Source organism: Hemitrygon akajei, chromosome 3 (assembly GCF_048418815.1).
Source record: "Hemitrygon akajei chromosome 3, sHemAka1.3, whole genome shotgun sequence".
Classification (NCBI taxonomy): domain Eukaryota; kingdom Metazoa; phylum Chordata; class Chondrichthyes; order Myliobatiformes; family Dasyatidae; genus Hemitrygon; species Hemitrygon akajei.
This window is the reverse complement of record NC_133126.1, coordinates 4,624,907-4,640,467: the sequence shown is the minus strand read 5'-3', so window position 1 is coordinate 4,640,467 and position 15,561 is coordinate 4,624,907. Positions and strand designations below refer to the sequence as shown.

At 48.6% G+C, this 15,561-nt stretch overlaps 1 protein-coding gene across 2 annotated transcripts in view; it reads right to left on the bottom strand.

Moving 5' to 3' along the window:
* Nucleotides 1-15,561, bottom strand: part of LOC140724713 (serine/threonine-protein phosphatase 4 regulatory subunit 4-like) — a 268,941-nt gene that overhangs the window by 74,617 nt on the left and 178,763 nt on the right. For both annotated transcript variants that reach the window (XM_073039175.1, XM_073039176.1), the window contains exons 20-22: nucleotides 3,526-3,631; nucleotides 2,974-3,038; nucleotides 2,377-2,503 (exon numbers count right to left, since the gene is read on the bottom strand). In XM_073039175.1, coding sequence (XP_072895276.1) covers nucleotides 2,377-2,503; nucleotides 2,974-3,038; nucleotides 3,526-3,631 — 298 coding nt within the window. The remainder of the gene's footprint in view (nucleotides 1-2,376; nucleotides 2,504-2,973; nucleotides 3,039-3,525; nucleotides 3,632-15,561) is intronic.

The window sequence follows — 15,561 nt, the reverse complement described above, 5'->3', positions numbered from 1 at the left end:
ACCCTTTTATCCACATGAGGCTTTTTTCATATAAACATAAAACTGGGAATCCCATTGTATCCAAGGTGATAAATAGGTTGGCTAAAATGTTATTAATCCATATTGATACCAACAATGGAATATTCAGCCGAGTTTGAATAGAAAACAGCTAGAGATGCACTATGGAGTAAAGCTCATTTCCCTCTTCTCCTGCGGATTGATCCACACAAATGCTCAAAACCATAGGGAGTATTCTAATTGGATGCATCTCCATCTAGTATGGAGGGGCAATACACAGGATCAGAACAAATTGCAAAAAGTTGTAAATTCAGCCAGCTCCATCATTGACACTAGCCTCCCCAGCATTGAGGATATTTTCAAAACCTGATGCCTCAAAAAGGCAGCATCCATCATTAGGGACACTCACAACCAGTACATGCCCTCTTCTCATTGCTACCTTCAAGGAGGAGATGCAGGAGTGTCAAGACACACACTCAACATTTCAGGATCAGCTTCTTCCCCTCCACCATCAGATTTTTGAATGAACAATGAACCCATGTACAATACCTCAATATTTGTTGCTCTCTTTTTGGGCTACTTATTTAATTTATATATGTTTCTTATTGTAATTTTTTATGCATTTCTACAACACTACAACAAAAAAACCCCAAGACCAAAATAAGAGATTAATACAGTGCAAGATAAACATACAATGATAATATGATTCAAAATAATGATAAAAAAGCACCCACACTAAAGTCGTGTAAGGTTAGTACCCACCCCCCGCAAGGAAAAAAACTCCAGACCAACCACAGCAAAATGTAGGGAATATGAATCAGAACATTCAAACCCCCAAAACTGTACATGAAAATAAGAACAAAAGATAATAATGCCTACTACCAAGAAAAAAAAGCTGAAAGTAAGGGACTGAGAAAAAAAACTCAGTCTAAGGAAAAGTCATGAAAATATTCAAGAAAAGGTCCCTACACCTTATGAGACTTTATGTCCGAATTAAGACGTGAGTAGTGAACTTTTTCAAGGTCTAAACAGGACATAATATCATTAGCCATTGAGCATGCGTGGGTGGGGCAACATTTCTCCACCTAAGAAGAATTAAACGTCTAGCCAGAAGAGAAGCAAAAGATAATGTTCGACGTTTAGTCGGACTCAAATGTATATCTGTCTCACCCAAGGAACCAAAAACAGCAATCAGAGGGTTAGGCTCTAAGTGGCAATACAGGTTTTTATGATGTAATGCATGGTACTACTGCTGCAAAACATTGAAATTCACAACATATGCTAGTAATATTAAATCTGATTCTGAAAATACCTCACAGTGGGTTGCTTTCAAGGTACTGCTAATCAGCATTCAGAAAATAGCAAGACACCAGGGTGAAAAGGTAAAAAGATGTGATGATGGTCCGATAATCATCTTTGGTTCTGACCCCATGATAGTGTAATTCATTGAGTTTGGAAGACCACATTCAGCATATGAAATGACCCTGAATTAGAACTAAAATTGGGACAGGCAAGTGAGTGGAAATCATACTCTGCCGCAGGTGTGCACTAAGGAAATGGAATGGAAAAATGCCTGCCTTAATCAATCCCAAATTTGATTCCTAGCCAGCAAATGGTCTCTGCTCTACTATTGCAGCTGTGTCTGCCCATTTCTGACTCTATCTCTGTGAAGGGTAAGGGAATACAAAAGACTTAATTCCCTTTCCAGATAATAAACTTTGCTTAACAATAAAATTTGTTGATGTAGTGTAGAATGATTGAGTCAATGGCACAATCAATCACTTGCTTACGCAAAGAATGACTACTTTGAGAATGAGAGAAGACAAAGTAACTGCAGCTTTGGAACCACTTAGTGAAGATATGATGCTTTTGGGAAAATAGGAAAAAGAGTATTCCATCTTCTCCAGCCCTTTACCTTTTCCACCTATCACCTCCCGACATCATACCCTATCCCTCTCTAATTTCATGTTTATTGCTATCTGACTGTACATATATAAAACCAAACAAAACAATGTTCATCCAGACCATCTTTCACCCACATCACAACCATCATGTAAACCAAAATGTTACCATAAATAAGTTAATAAGATATAGTTAAAAATGCATGCAGTGTACAGCATAGGTAAAGAGTACCCTACACACCTGCTTCACCTATCATCTTCCACCTTGGACTCCTTCCCCTCCCCCCACCTCTCCAGTCCTGATGAAGGGGCTCGGCCCAAAACGTCAACTATTTAGTCATCTCCATAGGTGCTCTCTAGCCTGCTGAGTTCCTGTGGCATTTTGTGTGTGTTACTCAAGGGAGTAAATAGGCATCATCTTGATTTTCAAAATGGTTTCTCTACAAACAGAGTAACATACTTGGATACACAGACTTACAAGTTAAACTTTTTTGGAAGGGTATCTTTGCTTCCATTTGGTTTTTGCTCATTGGAATAAAAACGCGAACAAGATGGCAGATGGGAAAGCCCACCAGAAGTTGAAGAATGACTCTGAGATGTTGAATCTGAATTAAAACACAAAACCACAAATTGTTACATAAGTTTCTTTGATGGCTATTTCTTTGACACAATATTAATGCAACTCATCAACATATAAGATTTGTTTGCAGGTTTGAACTTTGCAGAAATTTTTATTATTATTTTGGCATAAAAATGTAAAAATATTCAATTTTTTAGTAATATATAGAATGTTACAACTCCACCAAACTCCACTGTGAAAGGAATAGGGTTTAGGTATGGGGCTAGCAACCCCATTCCATTAAAATCCCAGAGCTACAAAAACACCAAAGACCTCATCCCAGGGAGAGGATGGACACCAAGAAGATAGGCTACACTTGGGACAATGTGGAAGACTGGCCCAGGACACAGGATTCTGGCAGGATATGCCCTAGTAGAGGTGATGAGCTTAAGTACTTAAGTAATATCGAGTGCTACAATGCTTCGCAAACATTCTGTACATATGCAGATTTCTTACCAAATGGCAGCAGAGCATTTTTTGCAGTTGGAGCAATTTGCGAGTTAGATATTGCAGTGAGCTTCCTGAAAAATAAACATTACAAATGTTGCAATTGAGATTTATTTCAGTAGCCAAAAATAATTCAACAGATATACAAATGGGTCAGAACTTACTAAAAAAAAAAGAACATTCCTGTAAATTCTGGTTAATTACAGTATATTTAAAGCTCTGGACAAATTAATTATGAACTTAACATTTAAATTCATCAGCTCACAAAAGATTACTTTGGAATGCATGCCTGTGTTTTGACCTGGATTCATGCACATGCACAAATTCCAGTGTACATGAAAATGTTTACAATGCTGCATATCTGCATAAAGAGTACACAACAATTATATGCTGCATTAGTTGCAGCATGCAATTGTACTATTTTTTAAAATTTGGTTATATCATCAACACAGTAAGGCATCTCCAATGGCAACACTGAGTGAATATTAATAAAAGAATGAATGGTTTGGGGTTTCTAGTTCCCTCAATTTTAAGATATTTTACTCCTATCATCTTACTTACATTGTGGGCTTATCAGAAATAAGCTTTGGTGGTGCCACTCGAGCCCCAAGTGAACGACTACGGGCTAACTTATTCTTCTTCTTCCCATCCTTGTTAAGAGATGAAACTAAGTTAAAAAAAAGTATTTGATTTTAATATTGGAAGGTGAAATATAAGGCAGCAGTAGAAACAGCTCACAGAATATTTGAGAATACAGCAAATTGAAATAAGACCATAAGGTACAGGAGCAGAATTAGGCCATAGAAAGGGTGCAGAGGAGATTTACAAGGATGTTGCCTGGATTGGGGAGCATGCCTTATGAAAACAGGTTGAGTGAACTCAGCCTTTTCTCCTTGGAGCGACGGAAGATGAGAGGTGACCTGAAAGAGATGAGAGGCATTGATTGTGTGGATAGTCAGAGGCTGTTTCCCAGGGCTGAAATGGTTGCCACAAGAGGACACAGGTTTAAGGGGCTGGGGAGTAGGTACAGAGGAGATGTCAGAGGTAGGTTTTATTACTCAGAGAGTGGTGAGTGCGTGGAATAGGCTGCCGGTAATGGTGGTGGAGGCGGATACGATAGGGTCTTTTAAGAGACTTTTGGATAGGTACATAGAGCTTAGAAAAATAGAGGGCTATGGGTAAGCCTAGTCATTTCTAAGGTAGGGACATGTTCGGCACAACTTTGAGGGTCGAAGGGCCTGTATTGTGTTGTAGGTTTTCTATGTTTCTATATATGAGGAGTAAAAATCTTTATGTTTCGTCTCCATCCAAATGTGCAATGTGCAATTTATAGTCATTTGTAATAAGTGAAATGTACAACAGGACAGTCAATGTAACAGACTCCTCTCTACATCCACTCTATCAGGGCCTTTCACCATTGACAGGTTTCAACAAGGTCACCCCTCATTCTTCTGAATTCTAGAAAATCCAGTTGTCCAGAGCCATCAAATGTTCTTCATAAGACAAGCCATTCAATCCCCGAATTAGTTTTTGTGAATAACCTTTGCACCCTCTCCAGTTTCAGCACATCCTTTTTAAGATAAGTGGCCCAAAAATGCTCACAATACTCCAAGTGAGGCCTTACCAGGTATTTATAAAGGCACAACTTTGCATAGTTGTTTTTATATTCTAGTCCTCTTAAAATGAATGTTAACATTGCATTTGCCTTCCTGACCACTACTTAATCTGAAAATTAACATTTAGATAATCCTGCACAATGACTCCCAAGTCCCTTTGCACCGCAGTTTCTTTTAGATTTTCTTTCCAAATAGAAAATAGTCAACCCTTTGATTTCTTCTACCAAAGTGCATGACTTTAGAAACTGTATTCTATCTGCCATTTCTTTGCCCATTCTCCTAATCTATCCAAGTCCTTCTGTAGCCTCACTACTTCCTCAGAACTACTTGCTCCTCCACCTATTTTCATATTGTCCGCAAACCTTGCAATCAACCGATCAATTCCATCATCCAAATTATTGACATATAATCGAAAAAGAATCGGTCTCAACACAGACACCTGTGGAACACCACTATTCACTGGCATCCAGACAGAAAAGGCTCCCTTTATTCCCACTCTTTGCCTCCTACCAATCAGCCACTGCTTTATCCATGCTAGAAACTCTTCTTCTGTCGAACTGCATGACAATGTACAGTCAGCACTGTATTCCATCTGCCATTTCTTTGCCCATTCTCCTGATCTGTCCAAGTCCTTCAGTAGCCTCTCTACTTCCTCAAAATTGCCTGTCCCTCCACCTGTCTTCATATTGGTGCAGATTTTGCAACAATGCTATCAATTCCATCATCCAAATCATTGACATATAACGTAAAACAAATCGGTCAGACCCTTGTGGAACACCACTAGTCACCAGCAACCAACCAGAAAAGGCTCCCTTTATTCCCACTCTTTGCCTCCTACTAATTAACCTCTGCTTTATCCATGCTAGAATCTTTCCTGTAATACCATAGGCTCATAACTTGTTATGCAGCCTCATGTGTGGCACCTTGTCAAAGGCCTTCTGAAAATCCAAGTACACAACATCAACCAATTCTCCATCGTCTATTCTGCTAGTCATTTCTTCAAAGAATTCCAAAAGATTGGGCAGGCAAGATTTTCCCTTAAGAAAGCCATGCTGACAACGGCCTGTTTTATCATGTGCTTCGAAATAACCTGAGACCTGATCCTTAATAATTGACTCCGACATCTTCCCAACCACTGAGGTCAGACTAACTGGCCTACTTTCTTCTGTTTCTCTCCCTTCTTGAAGAGTGGAGAGACATTTGCAATTTTCCACTCTTCCAGAACCATTCCAGAATCTATTGATTCTTGAAGGATCATTATTAATGCCTCCATGATCTCTTCAGCCACCTCTTTCAGAACTCTGGGGTGTACACCATCTGGTCCAGGTGACTTATTTACCTTAAGAGCTTTCAGTTTCCCAGAATCTTCTCTCTAATTTTGGTAGCTTCACACAGTCCATTATCCCTGACTCCTGCAACTTCCACCATACTGCTATTGACTTTCACCGTGAAAATTGATTCAAAATATTTATTCAGTTCATCCACCATTTCCTTGCACCCACCCCCCCCCCCCCCCCATTACTACCTCTCCAGCATCATTTTTCAATTCTCCAATATCAACTCTCACCTTACTTTTACACTTTATGCATTGGAAGAAATTTTCGGTATTTAATATTATTGGCTGGCTTTAATACTATTGGCTATTCCACTTTTACCTTCTTAGTGACTTTTTTAGTTGCTTTTGGTGGTTTTAAAAAGCTTTCCAATCCTCTAACTTCCCTCTAATTTTTGCTCTATTATATGCCATCTCTTAGGCTTTTATGTTGGCTTTGATTTATCTTGTTAGCCACGGTTATATGATCTTTCTTTAAGAATATTTCTTCCTCTTTGGGACGCATATATCCTGTGCCTTCTGAAATGCTTCCAGAAATGCCCGCTATTGTTTCTCTGCCATCATTCCTGCCAGTGTTCTTTTCCAATCAATTCGCAACAACTCCTCTCTCATGCATCTGTAATTCCCTTTACTCCACTGTATTACTGACACATCTGACTTTAGCTTCTTGTCAGATTTCAGGGTGAATTTGATCATATTATGATCACTTTCCCTTAAGCGTTCTTGTACCTTAAGGTCTCTAATCAATTCTGGTTTGTTGCATAACACCCAATCCAGAATAGCTGATCCTCTAGTGGGCTCAACCACAAGCTGTTCTAAAAAGCCATCCCATAGACATTCTAGAAATTCGGCCTATGTAAGTCCCCTATGATTATTGTAATATTGTTCTTTTGGCATGCATTTTCTATAGCCCATTGTACTTTGTAGGCCACATCATTACAACTGTTTGGGGGTCTGTATATAACTCCCATCAGAGTCTTTTTACCCTTGCAGTTCCTTAGCTCTTTCTACAATGATTCAACACTTTCTGACCCTATGTCACCTTCTTCTAGTGATTAGATTTCATTTTTACCAGCAAAACAACACTGCCCCCTCTGCCTTTCTGTCTGTCCTTTCGATGCAATGATTATCCTTGGCCATTAAGCTCCCAGCTATAATCATCTTTCAGCCATCATTCAGGGAGGCTTACAACATCAAAACTGCCAAACTGCAGCTGTGCTGCAAGTTCATCAACCTTATTCCATATACTGCATACATTCAAATGCAGTATCTTCAGTATGTATTGATCCTTTTTGATTTTGTCCATGCTTTACGTTGCAACTCTTCCTGTTGACAGCAATTTTGCCCTCCCCACTACACAATTGTCACTGTTTGTAAAACCAGCTAACTCATTTTCAGCACTAACATCCACCTTTCCTACGATATTTCTTGTATTGAAATGTATGTAGCTCAGGACACTAGTCACACCATGCTCAACCTTTTGATTCCTAACTTTGTCTGAGGTCTTACCAACATCTGCCTCCACAACCTCTCCACTAACTGTTCTGGCACTCCCCCTGGTCTTCATCATACTGCCCTGCACGCATCCCTTTGTCTCTTCATCATACTGCCCTGGTCCCATCCCCCTCGTCTCTTCATCATACTGCCCTGGTCGCATCCCCCTCGTCTCTTCATCATACTGCCCTGGTCCCATCCCCCTGGTCTTCATCATACTGCCCTAGTCCCATCCCCTCGTCTCTTCATCATACTGCCCTGGTCCCATCCCCCTCGTCTCTTCATCATACTGCCCTGGTCCCATCCCCCTCGTCTCTTCATCATACTGCCCTGGTCCTATCGCCCTGGTCTTCATCATACTGCCCTGGTCCTATCCCCCTCGTCTCTTCATCATACTGCCCTGGTCCCATCCCCCTCGTCTCTTCATCATACTGCCCTGGTCCCATCGCCCTGGTCTTCATCATACTGCCCTGGTCCTATCCCCCTCGTCTCTTCATCATACTGCCCTGGTCCCATCCCCCTCGTCTCTTCATCATACTGCCCTGGTCCCATCGCCCTGGTCTTCATCATACTGCCCTGGTCCTATCCCCCTCGTCTCTTCATCATACTGCCCTGGTCCCATCCCCCTCGTCTCTTCATCATACTGCCCTGGTCCCATCCCCCTCGTCTCTTCATCATACTGCCCTGGTCCCATCGCCCTGGTCTTCATCATACTGCCCTGGTCCTATCCCCCTCGTCTCTTCATCATACTGCCCTGGTCCCATCCCCCTGGTCTTCATCATACTGCCCTGGTCCCATCCCCCTCGTCTCTTCATCATACTGCCCTGGTCCCATCGCCCTGGTCTTCATCATACTGCCCTGGTCCCATCCCCTCGTCTCTTCATCATACTGCCCTGGTCCCATCCCCCTCGTCTCTTCATCATACTGCCCTGGTCCCATCCCCCTCGTCTCTTCATCATACTGCCCTGGTCGCATCCCCTCGTCTCTTCATCATACTGCCCTGGTCCCATCCCCCTCGTCTCTTCATCATACTGCCCTGGTCCCATCCCCCTCGTCTCTTCATCATACTGCCCTGGTCCCATCCCCTCGTCTCATCATCATACTGCCCTGGTCCCACCCCCCTCGTCTCTTCATCATACTGCCTTGGTCCCATCCCCCTCGTCTCTTCATCATACTGCCCTGGTCCCATCCCCCTCGTCTCTTCATCATACTGCCCTGGTCCCATCCCCCTCGTCTCTTCGTCATACTGCCCTGGTCCCATCCCCCTGGTCTTCATCATACTGCCCTGGTCCCATCCCCCTGGTCTCTTCATCATACTGCCCTGGTCCCAACCCCCCCGTCTCTTCATCATACTGCCCTGGTCCCATCCCCCTGGTCTTCATTATACTGCCCTGGTCCCATCCCCCTCGTCTCTTCATCATACTGCCCTGGTCCCATCCCCCTCGTCTCTTCATCATACTGCCCTGGTCCCATCCCCCTCGTCTCTTCGTCATACTGCCCTGGTCCCATCCCCCTGGTCTTCATCATACTGCCCTGGTCCCATCCCCCTCGTCTCTTCATCATACTGCCCTGGTCCCAACCCCCCCGTCTCTTCATCATACTGCCCTGGTCCCATCCCCCTGGTCTTCATTATACTGCCCTGGTCCCATCCCCCTCGTCTCTTCATCATACTGCCCTGGTCCCATCCCCCTCGTCTCTTCATCATACTGCCCTGGTCCCATCCCCTTGTCTCTTCATCATACTGCCCTGGTCCCATCCCCCTGGTCTTCATCATACTGCCCTGGTCCCATCCCCCTCGTCTCTTCATCATACTGCCCTGGTCCCATCGCCCTGGTCTTCATCATACTGCCCTGGTCCCATCCCCTCGTCTCTTCATCATACTGCCCTGGTCCCATCCCCCTCGTCTCTTCATCATACTGCCATGGTCCCATCCCCCTCGTCTCTTCATCATACTGCCCTGGTCGCATCCCCCTCGTCTCTTCATCATACTGCCCTGGTCCCATCCCCCTCGTCTCTTCATCATACTGCCCTGGTCCCATCCCCCTCGTCTCTTCATCATACTGCCCTGGTCCCATCCCCTCGTCTCTTCATCATACTGCCCTGGTCCCACCCCCCTCGTCTCTTCATCATACTGCCTTGGTCCCATCCCCCTCGTCTCTTCATCATACTGCCCTGGTCCCATCCCCCTCGTCTCTTCATCATACTGCCCTGGTCCCATCCCCCTCGTCTCTTCGTCATACTGCCCTGGTCGCATCCCCCTCGTCTCTTCATCATACTGCCCTGGTCCCATCCCCCTGGTCTTCATTATACTGCCCTGGTCCCATCCCCCTCGTCTCTTCATCATACTGCCCTGGTCCCATCCCCCTCGTCTCTTCATCATACTGCCCTGGTCCCATCCCCCTGGTCTTCATCATACTGCCCTGGTCCCATCCCTCTCGTCTCTTCATCATACTGCCCTGGTCCCAACCCCCCCGTCTCTTCATCATACTGCCCTGGTCCCATCCCCCTGGTCTTCATTATACTGCCCTGTTCCCATCCCCCTCGTCTCTTCATCATACTGCCCTGGTCCCATCCCCCTCGTCTCTTCATCATACTGCCCTGGTCCCATCCCCTTGTCTCTTCATCATACTGCCCTGGTCCCATCCCCCTGGTCTTCATCATACTGCCCTGGTCCTATCCCCCTCGTCTCTTCATCATACTGCCCTGGTCCCATCCCCTCGTCTCTTCATCATACTGCACTGGTCCCATCCCCCTCGTCTCTTCATCATACTGCCCTGGTCCCATCCCCCTCGTCTCTTCATCATACTGCCCTGGTCCCATCCCCCTCGTCTCTTCATCATACTGCCCTGGTCCCATCCCCCTCGTCTCTTCATCATACTGCCCTGGTCCCATCCCCCTCGTCTCTTCATCATACTGCCCTGGTCGCATCCCCCTCGTCTCTTCGTCATACTGCCCTGGTCGCATTCCCCTCGTCTCTTCATCATACTGCCCTGGTCCTATCCCCCTCGTCTTTTCATCATACTGCCCTGGTCGCATCCCCCTCATCTCTTCATCATACTGCCCTGGTCGCATTCCTCTCGTCTCTTCATCATACTGCCCTGGTCCCATCCACCTCGTCTCTTCATCATACTGCCCTGGTCGCATCCCCCTCGTCTCTTCATCATACTGCCCTGGTCCTATCCCCCTCGTCTCTTCATCATACTGCCCTGGTCGCATCCCCCTGGTCTTCATTATACTGCCCTGGTCCTATCCCCCTCGTCTCTTCATTATACTACCCTGGTCCCATACCCCTCGTCTCTTCATCATACTGCCTTGGTCGCATCCCCCTCGTCTCTTCATCATACTGCCCTGGTCCCATCCCCCTCGTCTCTTCATCATACTGCCCTGGTCCCATCCCCCTCGTCTCTTCATCATACTGCCCTGGTCCCATCCCCCTCATCTCTTCATCATACTGCCCTGGTCGCATCCCCCTCGTCTCTTCATCATACTGCCTTGGTCGCATCCCCCTCGTCTCTTCATCATACTGCCCTGGTCCCATCCCCCTGGTCTTCATCATACTGCCCTGGTCCCATCCCCCTGGTCTTCATCATACTGCCCTGGTCCCATCCCCTCGTCTCTTCATCATACTGCCCTGGTCGCATCCCCCTCGTCTCTTCATCATACTGCCCTGGTCCCATCCCCCTCGTCTCTTCATCATATTGCCCTGGTCCCATCCCCCTGGTCTTCATTATACTGCCCTGTTCCCATCCCCTCGTCTCTTCATCATACTGCCCTGGTCCCATCCCCCTCGTCTCTTCATCATACTGCCTTGGTCGCATCCCCTTGTCTCTTCATCATACTGCCCTGGTCCCATCCCCCTCGTCTCTTCATCATACTGCCCTGGTCCCATCCCCCTCGTCTCTTCATCATACTGCCTTGGTCGCATCCCCTTGTCTCTTCATCATACTGCCCTGGTCGCATCCCCCTCGTCTCTTCATCATACTGCCCTGGTCCCATCCCCCTCGTCTCTTCATCATATTGCCCTGGTCCCATCCCCCTGGTCTTCATTATACTGCCCTGTTCCCATCCCCTCGTCTCTTCATCATACTGCCCTGGTCCCATCCCCCTCGTCTCTTCATCATACTGCCTTGGTCGCATCCCCTTGTCTCTTCATCATATTGCCCTGGTCCCATCCCCCTGGTCTTCATTATACTGCCCTGTTCCCATCCCCTCGTCTCTTCATCATACTGCCCTGGTCCCATCCCCCTGGTCTTCATCATACTGCCCTGGTCCCATCCCCCTCGTCTCTTCATCATACTGCCCTGGTCCCATCCCCCTCGTCTCTTCATCATACTGCTCTGGTCGCATCCCCCTCATCTCTTCATCATACTGCCCTGGTCCCATCCCCCTTTTCTCTTCATCATACTGCCCTGGTCCCATCCCCCTGGTCTTCATCATACTGCCCTGGTCCCATCCCCCTCGTCTCTTCATCATACTGCCCTGGTCGCATCCCCCTCGTCTCTTCATCATACTGCCCTGGTCGCATCCCCCTCGTCTCTTAATCATACTGCCTTGGTCGCATCCCCTTTTCTCTTCATCATCCTGCCCTGGTCGCATCCCCCTCGTCTCTTCATCATACTGCCCTGGTGCCATCCTCCTCATCTCTTCATCATACTGCCCTGGTCCCATCTCCTCGTCCCTTCATCATACTGCCCTGGTCCCATCCCCCTGGTCTTCATCATACTGCCCTGGTCCCATCCCCCTCGTCTCTTCATCATACTGCCCTGGTCCCATCCCCCTCGTCTCTTCATCATACTGCCCTGGTCCCATCCCCCTCGTCTCTTCATCATACTGCCCGGATCGCATCCCCCTCGTCTCTTCATCATACTGCCCTGGTCCCATCCCCCTCGTCTCTTCATCATACTGCCCTGGTCGCATCCCCCTCGTCTCTTCATCATAGTGTCCTGGTCCCATCCCCCTGGTCTTCATCATACTGCCCTGGTCCCATCCCCCTGGTCTTCATCATACTGCCCTGGTCGCATCCCCCTCGTCTCTTCATCATACTGCCCTGGTCCCATCCCCCTCGTCTCTTCATCATACTGCCCTGGTCGCATCCCCCTCGTCTCTTCATCATAGTGTCCTGGTCCCATCCCCCTGGTCTTCATCATACTGCCCTGGTCCCATCCCCCTGGTCTTCATCATACTGCCCTGGTCGCATCCCCCTCGTCTCTTCATCATACTGCCCTGGTCCCACCCCCCTTTTCTCTTCATCATACTGCCCTGGTCCCATCCCCCTCGTCTCTTCATCATACTGCCCTAGTCCCATCCCCCTCGTCTCTTCATCATACTGCCCTGGTCCCATCCCCCTTTTCTCTTCATCATACTGCCCTGGTCCCATCCCCCTGGTCTTCATCATACTACCCTAGTCGCATCCCCCTGGTCTTCATCATACTGCCCTGGTCGCATCCCGTAGCCTCTTCATCATACTGCCCTGGTCCCATCCCCCTCGTCTCTTCATCATACTACCCTAGTCGCATCCCCCTGGTCTTCATCATACTGCCCTGGTCGCATCCCGTAGCCTCTTCATCATACTGCCCTGGTCCCATCCCCCTGGTCTTCATCATACTGCCCTGGTCCCATCCCCCTCGTCTCTTCATCATACTGCCCTGGTCCCACCCCCCTCGTCTCTTCATCATACTGCCCTGGTCCCATCCCCCTCGTCTCTTCATCATACTGCCCTGGTCCCATCCCCCTCGTCTCTTCATCATACTGCCCTGGTCGCATCCCCTTATCTCTTCATCATACTGCCCTGGTCGCATCCCGTAGCCTCTTCATCATACTGCCCTGGTCCCATCCCCCTCGTCTCTTCATCATACTGCCTTGGTCCCATCCCCCTCGTCTCTTCATCATACTGCCCTGGTCCCATCCCCCTGGTCTTCATCATACTGCCCTGGTCCCATCCCCCTCGTCTCTTCATCATACTGCCCTGGTCCCATCCCCCTCGTCTCTTCATCATACTGCCCTGGTCCCATCCCCCTCGTCTCTTCATCATACTGCCCTGGTCCCATCCCCCTCGTCTCTTCATCATACTGCCCTGGTCCCATCCCCCTCGTCTCTTCATCATACTGCCCTGGTCCCATCCCCCTGGTCTTCATCATACTGCCCTGGTCCCATCCCCCTCGTCTCTTCATCATACTGCCCTGGTCCCATCCCCCTCGTCTCTTCATCATACTGCCCTGGTCCCATCCCCCTGGTCTTCATCATACTGCCCTGGTCCCATCCCCCTTTTCTCTTCATCATACTGCCCTGGTCCCATCCCCCTCGTCTCTTCATCATACTGCCCTGGTCCCATCCCCCTCGTCTCTTCATCATACTGCCCTGGCCGCATTCCCCTCGTCTCTTCATCATACTGCCCGGGTCGTATCCCCCTCGTCTCTTCATCATACTGCCCTGGTCCCATCCCCCTCGTCTCTTCATCATACTGCTCTGGCCGCATTCCCCTCGTCTCTTCATCAGACTGCCCGGGTCGTATCCCCCTCGTCTCTTCATCATACTGCCCTGGTCCCATCCCCCGGTCTTCATCATACTGCCCTGGTCCCATCCCCCGGTCTTCATCATACTGCCCTGGTCCCATCCCCCTCGTCTCTTCATCATACTGCTCTGGCCGCATTCCCCTCGTCTCTTCATCATACTGAGCGGGTCGTATCCCCCTCGTCTCTTCATCATACTGCCCTGGTCCCATCCCCCTCGTCTCTTCATCATACTGCTCTGGCCGCATTCCCCTCGTCTCTTCATCATACTGCCCTGGTTGCATCCCCCTCGTCTCTTCATCATACTGCCCAGGTTGCATCCCCTCGTCTCTTCATCATACTGCCCTGGTCGCATCCCCCTCGTCTCTTCATCATACTGCCCTGGTCCCATCCCCCTCGTCTCTTCATCATACTGCCCTGGTCACATTCCCCTCGTCTCTTCATCATACTGCCCGGGTCGTATCCCCCTCGTCTCTTCATCATACTGCCCTGGTCGCATCCCCCTCGTCTCTTCATCATACTGCCCTGGTCGCATCCCCCTCGTCTCTTCATCATACTGCCCTGGTCCCATCCCCCTCGTCTCTTCATCATACTGCCCTGGTCGCATCCCCCTCGTCTCTTCATCATACTGCCCTGGTCCCATCCCCCTCGTCTCTTCATCATACTGCCCTGGTCCCATCCCCCTCGTCTCTTCATCATACTGCCCTGGTCGCATCCCCCTCGTCTCTTCATCATACTGCCCTGGTCCCATCCCCTCGTCTCTTCATCATACTGCCCTGGTCCCATCCCCCTCGTCTCTTCATCATACTGCCCTGGTCCCATCCCCCTCGTCTCTTCATCATACTGCCCTGGTCGCATCCCCCTCGTCTCTTCATCATACTGCCCTGGTCCCATCCCCCTCGTCTCTTCATCATACTGCCCTGGTCCCATCCCCCTCGTCTCTTCATCATACTGCCCTGGTCCCATCCCCCTCGTCTCTTCATCATACTGCCTTGGTCGCATCCCCCTCGTCTCTTCATCATACTGCCCTGGTCGCATCCCCCTCGTCTCTTCATCATACTGCCCTGGTCGCATCCCCCTCGTCTCTTCATCATACTGCCCTGGTCGCATCCCCCTCGTCTCTTCATCATACTGCCCTGGTCGCATCCCCCTCGTCTCTTCATCATACTGCCCTGGTCGCATCCCCCTCGTCTCTTCATCATACTGCCCTGGTCGCATCCCCCTCGTCTCTTCATCATACTGCCCTGGTCGCATCCCCCTCGTCTCTTCATCATACTGCCCTGGTCCCATCCACCTCGTCTCTTCATCATACTGCCCGGGTCGCATCCCCCTCGTCTCTTCATCATACTGCCCTGGTCGCATCCCCCTCGTCTCTTCATCATACTGCCCTGGTCGCATCCCCCTCGTCTCTTCATCATACTGCCCTGGTCCCATCCACCTCGTCTCTTCATCATACTGCCCGGGTCGCATCCCCCTCGTCTCTTCATCATACTGCCCTGGTCGCATTCCCCTCGTCTCTTCATCATACTGCCCTGGTCGCATCCCCCTCGTCTCTTCATCATACTGCCCTGGTCGCATCCCCCTCGTCTCTTCATCATACTGCCCTGGTCCCATCCCCCTCGTCTCTTCATCATACTGCCCTGGT